The sequence below is a fragment of the Felis catus genome, chromosome B4, assembly GCF_018350175.1.
Source record: "Felis catus isolate Fca126 chromosome B4, F.catus_Fca126_mat1.0, whole genome shotgun sequence".
Classification (NCBI taxonomy): domain Eukaryota; kingdom Metazoa; phylum Chordata; class Mammalia; order Carnivora; family Felidae; genus Felis; species Felis catus.
Window position 1 is genome coordinate 103,528,662 of NC_058374.1, and position 18,183 is coordinate 103,546,844.

Genomic DNA, 18,183 nt, shown 5'->3' on the forward strand with positions numbered 1-18,183 from the left:
AGCCTGGGGCCTGCTATTCTGTGTCTCCCTCTCTCTCTGCCCCCTCCTTGCTCATGCTCTGTCCTCTCTGTCTCTCAAAAATAAATAAACATTAAACACATTTTTAAAAAATTCATTTTATATAGCATGTGTGATATATGTGTGAGCATGATGGTGCTGGAAGAGAATGGTAGGGATGAAAGGTGTCCAGGAAAAGACTGTCTGTGAAGCTATATATTCCATCTGATGAAATGGACATTGAAAACTAAGAAGTTCTCTGTTTTTCATTGCAAGTGGATTATCATATCTAAGACTGGTGATTAATGTAGGCTTCAGATGTACCTATGGAAATCAAAACACATCTCTTTCTACCAGTTAAGATTCTTTGAGTGCAAGTGGCAAAAGAGATTGATTCCAGCTAGCTTAACACAACCAATTAGAGGAAGGCTTGGGAATCAAGATTTTGTAGGAGCAAGATGAAGCAGACCAAGCCCTGGGAAGGAAAGAAATCAGCTATTGTAGGTGGCAGTCACTAATGACTGACTCAGCAACATCCATTTCCTGCCCTGGTGTGTCTCTATTTATGATTCAAATGCCATAGAGAGAGATTCCCAGAGGCCTGCTGAGGGTCAGGCACCTTTATGAAGAGTCACTCCAAGACTGTGTGGGTGGGGCATTTCCTCAAGGTCATTCAGAGAATTGTAATCAAAGTTGGGAAAGGGATACTGAACAACCCCAAAGAACACATGCCTACTATATTATCCATCCATCCATAAACTAGAGTAATCAAGGGTAGTGAATTCAGAAAACTTAAGTAAATAAATCGATGACATTTTGATCCTAGAAAAAAGAAAGTTGCTCCAGAAATCCTAATGCTTTTCTCGCTGTGCTTGGAAAGCATAAAGCAATATACTTAGTTAGTATTGTTGTTTTTATGACCACATGAGGAAATCTGTCTGTTAAAGACTTGTTTTCCCTGTTTCCTATTTTATTGAACATGATGGTTTATATGTGTGTCATAATGTGAATTAATCACTTGTTTTTAGCTCAGCTGTGACTTCTGACCTTTTGTTTTACCTTTAGTTTGTGAATCTTGCACTGAACCTATTCCACTATGTACTGAGGGGGAGTTTCTCACTGTGGATCTTAATACTACACATTTCTGTTGTCCTCAGTATTACTGTGGTAAGTATATCTTAACTAATTTAAAATGTTTAGATGTGTCCAATATTTAAGAAGCCTCATGAATCTTAGTTGTGCTGTTATATCACACCTTCTTTGAATTCTAGCATATAAAATATATATTAAATGTATGCGGTGTTTTTATATATCTAAGAGCTCTTCTTGGATAATATCATTACCTCCCCAAAATAGATTACTATGACTTTTTTCATCATCCTAGAAAGACCAGCTTTCCAGGTGATTCCATACCTTCTCCACTTCCTTTCTCTTCTTGCCCACCTAGTGTTTCTCAGGGCCCTTCACCTGATGAGCTGGTCCTGGTTATACTCCTGTTTTCATGCATTCCATGCTCACCAATACATGGCCAATGAGTGGTGGGAGAGGTAGCAGTGGGAAGATAGGAATCTGTGCCCTATATCAGCAATGGCTGTGAACTAAATGGTAGCTGGTGAGGACGAGCTTTTACAAGAGGCTAATCTTCATCCACGTCATTTTTTTCTATTTAGTTTGTGACCCAAATCTTTGTCCTACACCACTACTCAACTGTGCAGAAGATATGAGCCTTGTAAAAGAAAATGTATCTGGTCAATGTTGTCCAACATGGCATTGCGGTAACTAATTTTCATACTTCAAAGTTTTATTGCAATACAGTAATGTGTTCTGATCAATATAAATATGTTGATTTTTGCCTTTTAGAATGTAGCTGTGGAAACCTTGTTATGCCAGCTTGTGAAGTGGTAAGAACACACATTTTGATTGAACTGTCATATTATGTAAATTAGTTTAATTCTTGCTTTATCCCCCTTATTTCTGAGTTGTCAGAGTTAATGAAATTATCCTTATTAAATGATACTGAAGTAGATTAAAGTAACATGTGCTGGTATCAGGGAGCAGTGAACCTTTTTTATTTATTTGAGATAAGAAAATGCAATACATTATTTTTTTCACTGTGACTGAATCTATTAGTCTTATGTCTACTTGACTTCACTGGTCTGAAAATAAAGCAAAGCATTGGAAAAAAGATTACCTCCATATTGAGAGGTGTCCCTAGTGATTCTTCAAGAAATTGTGCCAAAGATGCATCTGTTGTGGAGGAGGAGGGGATATAAACATGTAACTGTACCTTCTTAAGAGTTATGTGAACATTTTGTAAATAAGGAAATTGAGGTCCAGAGAGAGTAAATGACTGACTGAGATCTTCAGGACTCAAACCAAGGGTTGTTTTATGTGTGTGTCTTGTGTATTCCTTTATTCTTTCTACTTTGCCATAACTCTTTCATTTCTGTTAAAAACTACAGCAAAGGCATAAGTTTAAATAACAAAAACAAGTTGAAACTGCCTTGTTTTTATTCCTGTCTTGGACTTTTTTTAGTTGTACTTCACTTTCCTCATCTGCAATATAAAAGTAATAACAAGTGTCCAGCTCTTGGTTTCAGGTCAGGTCATGATCTCACGATTTGTGAGTTCGAGCCCCACTTTCGGCTCTGCACTGACTGTGTGGAGTCTGCTAGGATTTCTGTCTCTCTCTGTCCCTCCCCCCTGTCTTTGTCCCTTAAAATAAATAAATAAACTTAAAAAAATAAACATAATAACAATACCTATATCAGATGAATGAAATACGTTAATATATATTAAATATTTAGATAGTACTTGACACATAGAGCACAATAAGTATTAGCTATAATTATTATTACCAAATTAACACAATATATCATGGAGAACTTTCTAGGGAAGTTCACTATCAAGAAAAATTTGGAAGAAAGTGACAGGTTAGAATAATGGATGAAAGGAATTGAACTGTTCCACATAGACGCTAGGATGAACATGAATAAACACACCAAAAGGTGAGGTAAGATACATAGGCTAAAAGGTAATGATGACTCTTGCCTTGAGAAAAAGCTAACTGGAGGTAGAGCAAGGAACAATGGGAGATGAAGAACTATACAAGTTGGTGTATTGAGGTTGGCTTTAAAGATGAGATGGAAGAATGTAGATGTTATTTATTTATTTTTTCTTTGCAGTTCTTCATTCAACTAACATTTGTTGAAAACCAGTTTGTGTGGTGATGGGACCAGACACTTGAAATAGCACAGCCCTATTCTGAGGAACTCACTGCACATTTAATATGATAGGAGAGAAAGAGGGTCCTGCACAGGATGGAAATTATGATGAAAATTGAGTGTTTGAGCTAATTTTGCTCTTCCTGTGTAGCAGGGTAAGGACAGTAAAACATTAGAGGGAAGTAGATCAGCCAGAGACTGTTACAGCCATTCATGAATGAGAACCTTGGGTGTAGCAAGATCTGTATAGAGGGACTAGGGAGAGGTTGAATTTAGGAGGATAAAAAATAGGACCCTGGCCCTTTGTAACATGTGTGTAGGAGTGTGTGGGGGGGGGAGGAAAAACGGAGAGAGAGTGAGCGAGAGAGCTAGAAACAGAGACACACACATACATGGACACACACAGAGAAATATCTACAAAATCTTTAAGGTTACAAGGCTTGCACATCAAAAGTCCGAGAGTCCTGGGTCCTTGGGTAAACACTGATCACCAAAGAAGCAGCTAAGTAGAGACCCTGTGGTTTCACCTCTACCCAGCCTCATTCAGAGCTCTCCTGCTGGCCTGGAAGAGGTAATAAAGCGTCTTGAGACATTTCAATAACTTCAAACACAAGATAAATCTCACCCTCATCCTATGGGATTTTGTGCCTACTGTGTTCTGGGTCTTTTGAAGTGTTTTTGGGGAGAAGCCTGTATGTTTATTCTTTAAACTTGTTCTGGTTGTTACCTTAACTCTGGGCGTGTTGTGTATGCCTGTGTGTATGTGCCCCTTTAACACCTGTCTTAGCCTCACCACCAACTCACCAACCACTTTACTGTCCATCCCTCTCTGTCCTGTTTTTTGTTGTTGTGGTTTGTTTGTTTCTTCTTGTGGGTTTCTACCATTCTCCACTTACCTTTTCTCTGTGTTCTTCTCCATCTCCAATATTTAGGCTAGATGTTGGCCTATCTAGCTTTTTTTCCAGCTCAACTTTCAATGTCTGAATATTAATTTGAATCAAAATTTCACATTACTCAATACTCCAAGCATCTGTTGAGTGCCTGCTATTTTATATATTAGCACTGTGCTAGGCACACAGAACATATGCAGTAGCTGCAATATTCTTGAACATCCTACCTGAATATATGTAACCACATGCATGATATAGTTTTAACATTCATGATTCTATACAAGCATTGACCTGACCCATTGTTCTTGAGTACCTACTCTGAATAGTTGCTAAACATTTGTTTCAGTGTCTAAGATGGTATACTATTTTAAATCACATCAGCTTATTCACATAGACAACAAATGTATCTCAACCTAAAGAGTTTATGGTAGGCCTTTGCAGTATTTCTGTTTTTAAATAGCAACTTTATTGAAATATAGTTCACACACCACACAATTCAGCCATTTAAGGTATATGGTTCTGTGGTTTTTATTATGTTCATAGAATTCTGCCACCATCAACAAAATCAACTTTAGAACAATTTTATTAACCCCCAGAGAAACTCTGCACCTGTTAGCACTCACCCCTTATTTCCTCCAAACTTCCCAGCCCTAGGAATCTGTTCTATCTCTACAGATTTTCCTATCTTGAATATTTCATATAAGTGGAATCCTATAATATGTGGTTTTGTGATTCCTTTCACTTAGCATAATGTTTTCAAGGTTCATCTGTGTTGCATTATGTGTCCATACTTCATTCCTTTTTACTGTTAAATAATATTCCATTGTTTGAATATGTCTAGATGTTCATCCAAATAAAGGTATACAATGGCCAATAGCACATGAAAAGATTCATAAGATCATTAGCTTTCAGTTAAATGAAAATCCGAACTACAGTAAGGTATCACTTCACACTCACTAAGAAGACAGATAAAAATACATGTTGGCAAGGATCTGGAGAAATTAGAACCTTCGTATGATACTGGTGGGAATGTAAAATGATACATCTGTTTTGGAATACACTGTGAAAGACAAAAGGCTAAATATATATAATATGCCCCAGAAATTCCACTCCTAGGTGTATATCCATGAGAAATGAATACATATGTCCACATAAAAGCTTGTACATGACCATTCATAGCAAGTGCTATTCTCAGGAGCCAAAAAGTGCAAACAGCTTAAGGTGATGTTACTGATTTTAAAGGAGAGGGATGCTTCCTTGGGAGTTAAACACACCAACTTGGAGCCTATGCCGTGGGAGAATTTGATTTATTTTTCTAACTCCATGTTTCTAACATTTTATTTCCAATCCCTTTGGAATTGGGTAATAACTAAAAATCATAAAAGACCAAATGAGTTAATGTGTATGAAACTACAGCTTGTAAAGCACTTTAGAAGGTAAGATATTATTAGCTTATGGGGGAAAGTACCCTTTATACGTTACTATGAATTTATTAGTCATTTTTTACATTACGAATCAAATTAATTTTTTTTACTGACATCACATGAAAATAAAATGCCCTCAGGAAAAGTTGCTCTTTAAAATGCAATTCTTGAAACTTTAAACTTGGTCCTATACTGAGAGGAATAGATATCGTTTCTGATAGGATAATGTTTAAGCATTGGTATGGAGGCATTTCATTGACACCTGAAGGTTATACTGCACTTGCCGTGTGTCTGCCCTATGGTAAGTTCTTTACGTGAATTCACCCATTATTTTTTCTAAAAAAACCCTAAGAGGTAGGCAATGTTATTATCCCCATTTTACAGATGAGGGAAGTGAGGAGAAGACCAGCTTAGCGACTTGCCCTAGATCACACAGCTTGTAGGCAGCAGAGCCGAGGTGGGCACAGGGCGGCCCTATTCCTGAGTCCATGCATGCTATTCGTCACTCTACCATACTCTTTTGCTCCTGCTTTATATACTATGGCATCCTTGCTCCATGTAAACATCAGGACCTTGGGCCACTTTGATAGAGAAGATCAAGAACATTCGCATCAAGCACAATTTCCAGGATTAGCAAGTATTCTCTTATCTCCAATTGCCCGCTAGAAGCGCAGAACCAAGCAATATTTTCACGTCAGTAAAGACCATAAAGATCATCTTCTCTACCTTCACTCATTTAATAGATAAAGGAATTAATATTTGGAGAGATTAAGTACCACCATCATCTTGTTTGTTGTGAATTTTTTTCTGTGGGCTGTTAATTAAATGACCACTGGGTTAATCAAAGCCTGTTCACTATCAAATATTTATTAAGCACTTGATATGTGTCTGGCTGTATGGTAGGGAACTTACTAAATGTTATACTGTGTATATATCTTTACAGTTGTCATATGAGAAGCTGGGTAAGTCATGTTTAATAATAATATCTTTCTAACAGGGAGAATTTACTGCAGTAGATCAGAACTTTCAGAGTGACTGTGGATGTGTACGGTATCTCTGTGGTAACTATGTTTCTTCTCAGTACTAAATGCTATGAATACGATTTTTATATGGTCACTATTAATAAATTAAAAAGTATTTTCTTTAAGTTGTATCACACATTTTAACCCATTTGATTAAATGTGTGCCAGTTTTTGAGTATAAGAATTCATTATCATTTTTCAGTTGCCTCTTTTGTAATATCTCTAAATGTTCTGATAGATACCTTAATGGGACAGAACAAAAATATGTTTTCTAGAGGCTTTTCAGAATTGAAAGTTGATTTTATGGTCCTTTTAAATACATGTATTTACTATTTTTACAACATCCATCCAGAAGTGAGAGACTTTGATCATTGTTCTATCATTATGCATGCTAACATTGCAAAGCATAGAGTTGGTTTTTCTACAAAATAGCAAATCTTCATATTAAGTATTAATAGCTTAATAGGAAAAAAAGCTTTTATTCAACAGCTTTAAACTTGCATTTTTATATAAGAGAAGGCTTAAATTCTTGTGTTAGCAAGGCACAGAGAGCTTCTGAGCTGTATTTTCATCACTTTCTAGCCTACCTTAATATGCCACTTTTGCTTTGTATTAGCTACCTTAATCATCAAGCATAATGTGTAGCACTATTTATTTTGCAGCACAACAAAATTGAAAAATTTATCTAAAAATAACCATTAAAAACCATGAAATGTTATACAGTCCCACCATGAAAAGTCCTACCACTGTTGATTTGGTTTTTGCCTCATTCTATATCTACTCCATCAAATTGTCATGTTATGTTTCCAGAAGAGAGAACAAACAGCTTGATGATCACTTAGATCTAAAATTCTGGAATCTGCTATAAAGTATAGCTTCTGAAGGCAGTTCAGACAGTAAAGAGTGGGACTAAATGTGCTACATTCATTATTAAGTAAACTCTTGAGTTATTAACAATATATAAAGGGAAAGATCGTTATTGGTTTTAAAAAAATTACACATCACAGTGAAAACATAAATACAAGTTCCATTGAATGATTAATAAAAAAAATCCTCAAAATAGTACCTTTCATTGACTGTTTTTCTTTTCTTAGAAAAGGATGAGGTGTGTGTGTTTCAAGAAGTATCAGTATTGAATCCTGGCCAGTCTATGATAAAGTATTTGGAAGGGGACTTTTGTTATACAGTGGAGTGTCTGGAAGAAAAAGATAACCATACAGGCTTTCACACTCTGAATTTTACAATGGTGAACTGTTCAAAAGAATGTGACATTGTAAGTATTCTTTGTAAATCATTCTGGTGAGGGTTAAATTAATAATAAAATGGCAGCTATAGAATTTTAACTGGTGAATATTCCATAAGTTAAAAGTATACATTTGAATATTTCAGTAATCTAGTAATGTGTAATGTATATAATGCATATTTTCCTTTCCCTGTGTACCATATTGAGCCTTATTATCTATTTATCTATACAGCTTACTTGACCTGTTTAATGAATCTTGGCTGCTAGATGTAAAGGTTAATATTTACTTCATTTCTAAATCATGAAGTAAATTATTATTTGAAGTGCCTCAAATTCAACCTTTTAAATGCTTACAGGTGTTCTGAGAGAGCATATAGGTATACTGGGAAGCACTTTCAGAGTGGATTCATTAAAACTACTGGTATTGTTGTGAGGCTAACTGAATGTACTGTCATTATATACAGCACCAGGTATATACTCCGTCTCCAAGTGATTATGATTGCTGTGGTACCTGCAAAAATGTTTCCTGCAAATTTCAAATGGAAAATGGAACATCAGTTATATATGAGGTATGAATTCCTTAGTCCCTAAAATATGTTCCTTGGAGGGTAGCTCTCTGTGCTATTTTCTTAAGATGTTCTTAAGTTTGAAAAATATCACACACACACACACTAAACACACTCATATGCAGCACATAAGACACAGTTACATTTGTTACCTTTTAAAGTTTCTGATAATTCCTGCTGTAAAGGAATATGTTTAACTTATTTCTCACAGATATTTTATTATAGATTCTCACTTTTTTTTTACAGATGTGAGGAATGGGCTTTGAGAATTGCTTTTTTCTAATCTTAGAATAAAGGGGGAAAACATTATTATTTTATTCACTCCTTTAAAGTGAAGCATTTTAATGGAAATCTAAAACTCAAGGTGTTAGCATGTTATTATTTCAGGTATTGAAGATTTCAATGGGTAAATAAGAAAAAAGATTGAGTATTTGACAATTTTTTTTACAAAGAAGATCTCAAGAGTCAGTAATGCTATATTACACCTTTCCACCAAAAATAATGAAATAATTATTCAGAATTTTCCTGTTATCTCCTAATAACTCCATATATGTTTGCAGACTGACCTATTCCTTCCTTAGACTAGAAAATGGAACTTTCTCATTTTAGTACATTACTCATAACATTTATTACATTTCTCATAACTTACATTACCTAAAAGTAGTTCACATTTATTGTTGCCATCCCTAGGTTTTTCCATTAATAGTTAATTACCTAGAGGTCTTACTTCTGGTGTTTTTAATTACGTGGGATTACTCACATACCCCCAAAACAGATTTCTCCAATTCTGTTCATTTTATGAAATAAGATTAACAATTGTCTTGTGCCATAGCCTATGTTTCACAATTATGCACACACTAGTGTTACTGATTTAAATAGTTTTGATATTGTTTATCACAGTGACATGTCTATTTTATTTTACTTTTTTAAATTTTTTTTTAACGTTTATTTATTTTTGAGACAGAGAGAGACAGAGCATGAACAGGGGAGGGGCAGAGAGAGAGGGAGACACAGAATCTGAAACAGGCTGCACGCTCTGAGCTGTCAGCACAGAGCCGGACACGGGGCTCGAACTCACAGACCTTGAGATCATGACCTGAGCGGAAGTCGGACGTTTAACCGACCGAGCCACCCAGGCGCCCCGACATGTCTATTTTATAATATATTATATTACATTATTATATTATATTATTTATTTTTGAGAGAGAAAGTGTGTGCCTGCGAGTGGGGTAGGGGCAGAGAGAAAGGGACAGAGAGAATCTTAAGCAGGTTCCACGCCCAGCCAGAAGCAGGGCTTCATCTCATGAACCTTGAGATCATGACCTGAGTCAAAATCCAGAGTCAGACTCTTAACCAACTAAGCCACCCAGGCACCCCTATAATATATTATTTTAAGGAAGGAGTTTTGAAAATGGAAGCTTCTAAAGTGATGAAGACATAGGTGTCAGTGAGGGAAAAAGAATCAGAGTGTACTTGAAAAAACAGTAATTTGGGGCTTTTAGTAACAGGGCAACATAAACTCTGTTATCAATAATCCAGGAACCACCTGTGTATATGACTAGTATTTACAGCAGGTAGCCTGAGATGTAAATAAAAGATTAAATTATGTTCAGAATATTTAAGTTTATTTATTGAGGGGGGCCGGGGGGAGGGGCACACAGAGAATCCTAAGCAGGCTCCACACTGTCAGCGCAGAGCCCAATGCGGGGCTCAAACTCACAAACTCACAAACTGAGCCACCCAGGCACCCCTGTTAAAATATTTTTTTTGAGAATTCTGGGGTGCGTGGGTGGCTCAGTCAGTTGAAATTCCGACTTCAGTTCAGGTCATGATCTCACAGTCCGTGAGTTCAAGACCCACATCGGGCTCTCTGCTGTCAGTGCAGAGCCCGCTTTGGACCTTCTTTCCCCCCCTCTCTCTGCCCCTTCCCTGCTTGCACTCTCTCTCTCAAAAATAAATAAAATCTTAGAATTCAACAAGTAATGCAATCAAGGTAAATGTACATCCGGATCGTTAACTCCTGGCTCTTTCAAAGATAAACTTTAGTTATCTAGAAATCTTATTTCTATAGGACAACTAATTTTTTATTTCAGATAAATAAGATAGCACTATTTGAGCTGAATATTAGAATTCTAATTTGAATTTGAATATTTTATTTCCTTTTATACCTGGACTTGTAGATCTTTTCCAGTTGAGGTTCCTAGAAGACCTAAAGATATTTATAAGTTAAAATGGAATCTGGAGAAAAAAAAGTTCATCCAAATTCCTTACTGCACAAGGAAACTGCAAGCCAGAGTTTGGCTAGCATTTTAAAATGTGGGTTGTAAAATAAAATTAGAAATCAACAATTACAGTCCAATAATTATGTTATAATTATGTTCAGGTTATTTTATTTCTAAATAAGAATTCTGAAATCAGGAATGAAATAGTTATTATGTTTAAAAATTTGTTAAAAGAATAGGAATGTGTTTTAAAACAACCATAAGGCATATAAAACTAGGGCTATAAATCAATAATCACTGTCCTCCAAAGACTTTTTAATTTTTTTGGTGATAAGGGAGTAGAAGGAAGAATAAACAAATCTCAAGAAAGGAGGCGTGTTAACTAATATGGTTTGTTGTTTTATAATTAGTGAGGGAATATTAGAACAAGACCATTGACATTTGGCCAAATTGGATAATTAATCTTGTAGTAGAAACAGACACTATTTGTTTCTTTTCTCCCTATTGCTTTATTTCACATTTACATCTCAGATCTAGTTTGAAACCAGACACACACACACACACACACACACACACACACACACACACACATACCATATATGTATTTTTAATCCTTTTAGATAAATTTGGGAATATTTCCAGATAGACATTTTATGCCACAAGAAGTTCTCTGCCTCTTGACTTGGATAGGAAATATTCTAGTTAAAAATATACCAGATTTGGGGACACCTGGGTGGCTCAGACAGTTAAGCACCTGACTCTTGATTTTGGCTCAGGTCATGATCTCATAGTTTGTGAGACTCAGCCCCACATTGAGCTCTGTGCTGACAGCATGGAGCCTGCTTGGGATTCTCTCTCTCTCCCTCTCTCTCTGCCCAACCCAGCTCACATACATGCATGCTCTCTCTTTCAAAATAAATAAATGAACATTAAGAAAAGAGAAATACATCACATTTTAATAAGCAAAACAGTAATGTTCTCTTATTTTTAGGAGGGAAGTACCTGGCACTATAATTGTACCACATATGAATGTGTTAAGACTGATGAAGGGACAATGATTCTCAACTACAGTATGGTCTGTCCCCCTTTTAATGAGACTGAATGCAAAATGGTTTGTACTTTTTTATATCTAAAAAAATATAGTATTAAATATAACTTAGAAAATAATATGTTTTCCAAGGTAGTACATACATATGTAGTGGCTTATTTTGGTGTATGTTTTATTTTCATGTATACATCAAAGCTCTATTCAGTTTGCCATTTTGAGTTATAAATGGTGTTCCAAATAATTCTGATTCTCCCTGAATTAACATTGTGCTATCTCTAGGGTTTTAACATGTAGATCAAATAATTATTGAAAAATCATTTGATCAGCAGACTAGAATCTCTTTCACCATGAATTAATAATCTATTTGAGGTTGGCCAATTTTATTTCTTAAGCACACAGCCAGATTTATGATGTCATTCACTTTTTCATGCATGCTGGCCTAAGTGAAATTTGTCTTAGCTTCTCTGAGCACAGGCCATGGTGGAAGTCGGCACATGTCACAGCATTGCTGATCCTTTAGCTTAGATATCCCAGTTTCTTATTTTCTCAGAGAAGAGTCCATTGGGAAAGTAGATTTTTGGAAGTGATATTTTTTCTTATAAGGCCCTTTGTAGCGTTAATTATTCAGAAGATAACAATCCCTAATGAAAAGTGCACTCTATTCTATTGTGTAGGCAATATTTTTCTTCAATGCAGAGAAATAGCATGGTCTTATTGATTTTTTTTTTAAAGATGTGCTCTTTTAGTGATGGTGGCTAGCTGGCTGGCTAGATAGACATATATAGTGAAATAACAGGATTTCAGCTCTGGAAAGAATCTTAGGCATCATCTTATTTCACAGGTTCATTTTTATAGCCAAAATTCTTTTTGCTTAAATTGCAATTAATAAGTTACTAAAAGCAATGAACAACTTACTGTAAGAACTCAAGACATAATTAATAAAATTTTCTTAATCAGGTAAGAGTCAGTCATCCTGAAGTGGGTTTTTTTTTGAATAATAAATATTAATGAAAAGATACATCATTTTAACATTTGATTATATTCAGGAACTTAGTCTTGTCTCATAGAATACGTTTGGTTATTTCAAGGAGTTGAAAATATAATGACTTCTATTTAGAGTACCTATAAAACTTTGTTCTGGTAAGTTTGTGTGTGTGTGTGTGTGTGTGTGTGTGGCAGTTAAAATGTGTTATAAGAAATAAATAAATAAAGTATTCTTTTAAATAAGTTAATCTTTTTGCACTTTTTTCATATTACTAGTAAAAAAATAACCAAAATTGAAACAAAAATATTTGCTCCTAGTTTCAAAAACAAATTCTTATTAGAAATAGTTATATTTCTATTATTTTCTTATAAAGGCTTTGTGATATTTAGTAAAAATACTGAGAGTTAGTTTTCTATGTCTAGTCCAGGAGGAAATGAACAAACACTGTGAGTTTTGACTTTATTCCTTCTCTCTTCCTAGAATGAAGGGATTGTAAAGCTTTATAATGAAGGCTGTTGCAAGATCTGTAAGTGAGGACATATTACTTGCATTAATTTGATAGATTAGTTTTAACTCCTCATGGTGACTTTGACTTTTTTCATAAAATTCAGATCCTATAATGCAAGGAGAGAAGCACATTTTATAATGTTATTTCTTAAATGTCATGTGGTTAATTATTTTGTCAGTCTTCTGGAGTATGAATAAAATATTTTTAATTTAGATTAATTTTAATTTAAATATTAGAAATTTCTTCACTGTTGCATTTCCCAAAAGGTATTGCATGGGATTTTCCTAGGTTTTATGTTTAAGAGGTGTCTGTGGTATCAACTTTGCTTGGAACATAAAGTTAAGTAGGTTATGATGAGAATGGCACTGTGACTTCAGTAAGGACCTTGGATTCTATAACTCCATGTTAATTATTAAACAAGTAAGTACTTTATGTTATCTGAGGGCAGACAGGGGAAACTCTATGCTACTGACCACAATACTACCATCTACTACCTACACTGTCAACACTATTAAGTCCACTGCAGAGTGTATTGCAACTAGTTTTCACAACAGTTCTGGGAGGTAGGCGGGAAGGTTGGTATGGTTTCCCCTATGGATAAGTAAATGAAGGTTCAGAAACGTTGATGGCTCCAATCAGTAATGGATTTAGGCCTGTCCGATGCCTGGGTCTAGGACCTTTCAATTCTGCCAAGTCAGAATAATACCAAGCTACCTCAGTTTCTCCCATCTGACATGTAAGGACTTGTGAAATAGTTTCTGCCTTGGTATCACAGAATTATTGTCTTCAGTCTTTGCTTCTGGGTGACTGGGCTATCTTGGAGAGACTGGATGTTGGATACTATTGCAGGTGCTGTGTAATAGCAAAGTGTGTTGGAATAGTCTTTAAGGAATGAATAGGAAATGCCTCTTGGTTTGTACCAAGAGGCATTTCCTATTCATTCCTTAAAGACTATTGCAACACACTAAGTTCAGCCAACTAACAAATTAATGCTGTCCCAATTATATTCATTGCACAAGTGAACTTATCAAACTGACTTCTATTAAGTGCCTGCCATGTATCAGACACTCTTTTAGGCACTGGGACTATGATAGTGAATGAAACAATACCTGCATGCCTAGTGCATATTATCAAGAAGGGGATGAAACAATGATGACATAAATATATACTATTATGTCAAGTAGTGATGAGTAGTACAGAGGAAAATAGTACAGAATTAAAGGGATAGAGAGTGGGGGGCTAGGTTGCTAACTTAAGTGAGTGGTTAGAGAATGCCTCTGTGGTGAGGTGTCATCTGAGTCGAGACTGAATGTCTTTGGGAAGCCAGCCTGGAAGAATAAAAAGTATTGAAAGCAGAGGAAATAGCAAAGATTGGTCAAGCACAGGGGTGAAGGCGACAGAAAGAAGAGGGTAGGTACCTCAGAGGTCACATTAAAGATGATTTCTTTTTGACTATTCTTTCTTCCTACATGAGAATAGAAAGGTTAATAAAGTAACTAACCACTGAGTGAAAGCATCACAAGGTACATACCAGTTTGCCCTCTGTCACCAACCCTGAACCTCTAGCCAGGCTATAGTTGGGAGGCTGGGGAAAGGAGAAAGAACAAGTATAGGAGTCTGAGGAAGAACCACAAATGAGATGGAGGAAAACCAAAGGAGGGTGTTTTTAGGAAGCCAAGTGTGGACAGTGTTTCAAGGAGGAGGGTGTGGGAGACTGGATCAAATGCTCCTGAGAAATTAAGATGAGAGCTGAAATGTGACATCCAAAGCTAGCACTTTGAAGGTCAAGAGTGACCTTGGGAAGGACAGCTTAAGTTCAGGCAATCTTTGCTACACCTCTCTGCTTCAATGGGAGTAATTTAACTTTTATATACTCTAAATGTTAGAATTTCATATGAGCGCTTACTTAAATAAATATTTTGTGGCTAAACTTAAATAAATAGTTTGGAAACTGGAGATCTAATTCCAGTCTTTTGTGAACAAGAAAACTCAGCAGAATGATCTGCGTGAGTTTCCTAAAAGTAGCAAAGCAAGTTAGTAAAAACATTGGTCTTTTTGCATCCTGATGCAGAGATTATTTGCATCTATTCTTATATAGCGTTAAATATATTTTCTTGGATGTATTATCAAGTGGTAGTCCATCACATATACAGAAGCATATTAATATATCATTAATTAATATAAAGTCTTTTAATGTGAAGTCATAAGAGATCATTTCAGAGCCATAAAATCAAGTATAATATGACTCATCCATACATTTCAAAAAGGTTGGTAAATAATTCAATTATATACATGCATGATTTTATATTAAAACCTATTAAAATAAAGTGGTTTTAAGCCTGTTTTTAATTTTAAAATAGATTTATGTGTATATGTATAGATGCCTAATTATGTACATGTATATATACTTCTACAATGTCTCATTCTAAAAATCATTTCATATTTTTAGAATTTTAAGTGTATATTTTATCTATATGTAATAAGCATAGGCTAATGCTAGCATTATTGCATGCATGGAATGATTTATGATTATGATAACTATTCTAGGAGAATAAGATAAAGAGATAAGTATAAATTAAAAATATGAGAAAAAGCTATTTGGAAACCGAAAACAAATATTGAACATAAAATATATGAGGGGAACTTTTAAGTTCATCTTAATATAGAAATATATTTTCTATAAATATATATATTATTTACTTTAATATAGTCACATGTTTAATTGAATTAGAGAAATAATTTGACATGGGCCTTCAGATGAATAAATACATTTTATATTTTATCAGGCAAACGAGAAGAAAGAATATGCCAGAAAGTGATCATTAAATCAATCATAAGGAAACAGGACTGTATAAGTCAAAACCCTGTAAGTGGAAAATATAATTTGTTACATAAAGAGCACGTGTCTTTCCAAAACTACATGCATCACAGCACTAAATGTGTTTGTAAGCCAACAAAATGCCGATAGTCACAATATTTAACTTTGAGACTATTTGTATAGTCTAATATTAAAATATTCTGCATAAATAATCAATAGTTCTGAATCATAACTGCAATACAGAGAGATAGAAATTAACGCTAAATATATTTGACTACATATTTTCTTAACCATGCAATTTTACTCAGCAAAAAAGTCCTAGTTCTAACTTTACCCTGTTTGATATGACCTCTCCAATACTTCAGTCTACATGCATCATGATATAATATAGATTACAATAGAATCATTAGATTGTGATGAACATTTTACATACACCTGTCTAGTTGTGTATTCACATTTATTTCATAGTTTAATTTACATCAGCCTTGCTGTCTTAGGCATCACCATGGTATATCTCTTTGACTTATTCAAGTTACTAAGTTTCAACCTGGTATTTTTTGCAGTCTTCTAACATACAGAAGCTTGAGAGTTAACGTGATAATAAAGTTTTGCTTTCATTTGATTTCTTAGTAAAATCAAATAGCCAGTTTTTAAAATTTTTGAGAATTCTCTTCTCATTGTCTCTCCTTATAGATAAATGTTGCATCTTGTGATGGAAAATGCCCATCTGCTACCATATATAACATCAATATCGAGAGCCATCTAAGATTCTGCAAGTGTTGTCGTGAAAATGGAGTGCGAAACTTGTCTGTGCCTCTGTATTGCTCAGGAAATGGCACTGAAGTCATGCACACTCTTCAGGAACCTGTAGACTGCACATGCCAGTGGAATTAAACTTTGGGATTCGAAAAACTCTATGCAAGAATCATAATTTCAAGTGAAGTTAACTTTTAACACTATTATTTAGGCACTGGAAGATTTATACTGTTTAATAATAATGTATTTTTCAGACTATTGGGATATGACAATTGAACACTTGGTATAGAATACATACAATTTACTCGAAAAATATTAGATTTATTGACTTACTCTGTTTTAGAGAATCAAATGACTTTAAGTTGTTCAGCTGAAATGCAGTTATGTATATAATTGCAATATGCCTCAGCTCTGGGATATTTTCATCAATTAGAAGGTTACTTTGCAGAATTCTTTCAGTTTCACCCAATAGTGGTTTTTTTTTTTTTTTTTTTTTTTTTTACAAAGTCTGCCAAAGCTACCTAAATTAAGATAATGGTACATTGGTACATTTGGGGGCACCTGATGGCTCAGTCAGTTAAGCATCTGACTTTGGCTCACTCATGATCTCATGATTCATGAGTTTGAGCCCCACATGGGGCTCTGTGCTACCAGCTCGGAGCCTGGAGACTGCTTCGGATTCTGTGTCTCCCTCTCTCTCTCTCTTCCTCCCCTGCTCACTCGCTCTATCTCTCTATTTCACTCTCTCTCAAAAATAAATAAAGATGAAAAAATTTAACACAAAGATCATAGTATTCTTTTATCACTACTGTTTAGTCTGGTAAATGTATCACATACTGTTTAGTCAGCTAAAATTGGCATCTGGATAGTCATAAAGAGTGGGATGCTTAGAGACAGATCATAGAACTACAGGACTTTAAGTTATATAAAGCTTGAATGAACATTAGGGTTGTTACTGCAAATTTCTCTCATTATGTGGGTCTATCAGATCACCAGAGAAACTGTGTGACTTGTACAAAGTCATTTGGTATGACAATACAGTGAATTCTTATTGATAGTTGGGTTAAGTCTTTTATATTCCAGTCCTATGCTCTTTTATTTTGAACAGTAGAGTAAGGTGTCTATCACAGAATTTTTGATTCTTAAAGAGTTTGCTTTGCATAGAATTAAGAATTTTAAATTCAATTTCCTTTAAAGTAAGGAAAAAAATGCCACACACACATCTGTATATACAGATATATAATAGTTATCCCAATAGGAAATGGAGAAATGTAGCATCAGTTGCTAAATAGAGAAGGGATATCTTAGACTTTTATTTTTTATACCATTAAAACTGTTATTAAATATGTTGTTACTATTTAACATTTAATTAACTATTTGCTCTCTCATGGATGTATGATTTTTGATACATATTTGCAAACGATTGAAGTTGTGTGCTGTTTTGCTTTCCATGCTGCTGCTTTGCCCATGAGGAATGAAA

General features: G+C 34.9%; 1 protein-coding gene across 1 annotated transcript in view; it reads left to right on the top strand.

Moving 5' to 3' along the window:
* The window catches only part of OTOGL (otogelin like), a 140,699-nt gene extending 123,322 nt beyond the window's left edge, over positions 1-17,377 (top strand). The window contains exons 49-58 of the mRNA XM_019835272.3: positions 1,063-1,164; positions 1,668-1,772; positions 1,858-1,898; positions 6,533-6,596; positions 7,652-7,830; positions 8,265-8,369; positions 11,580-11,699; positions 13,102-13,147; positions 15,916-15,995; positions 16,641-17,377. Coding sequence (XP_019690831.2) covers positions 1,063-1,164; positions 1,668-1,772; positions 1,858-1,898; positions 6,533-6,596; positions 7,652-7,830; positions 8,265-8,369; positions 11,580-11,699; positions 13,102-13,147; positions 15,916-15,995; positions 16,641-16,841 — 1,043 coding nt within the window. The 3' untranslated portion in view covers positions 16,842-17,377. The remainder of the gene's footprint in view (positions 1-1,062; positions 1,165-1,667; positions 1,773-1,857; positions 1,899-6,532; positions 6,597-7,651; positions 7,831-8,264; positions 8,370-11,579; positions 11,700-13,101; positions 13,148-15,915; positions 15,996-16,640) is intronic.
* The last annotated feature ends 806 nt before the right edge of the window (positions 17,378-18,183 follow it).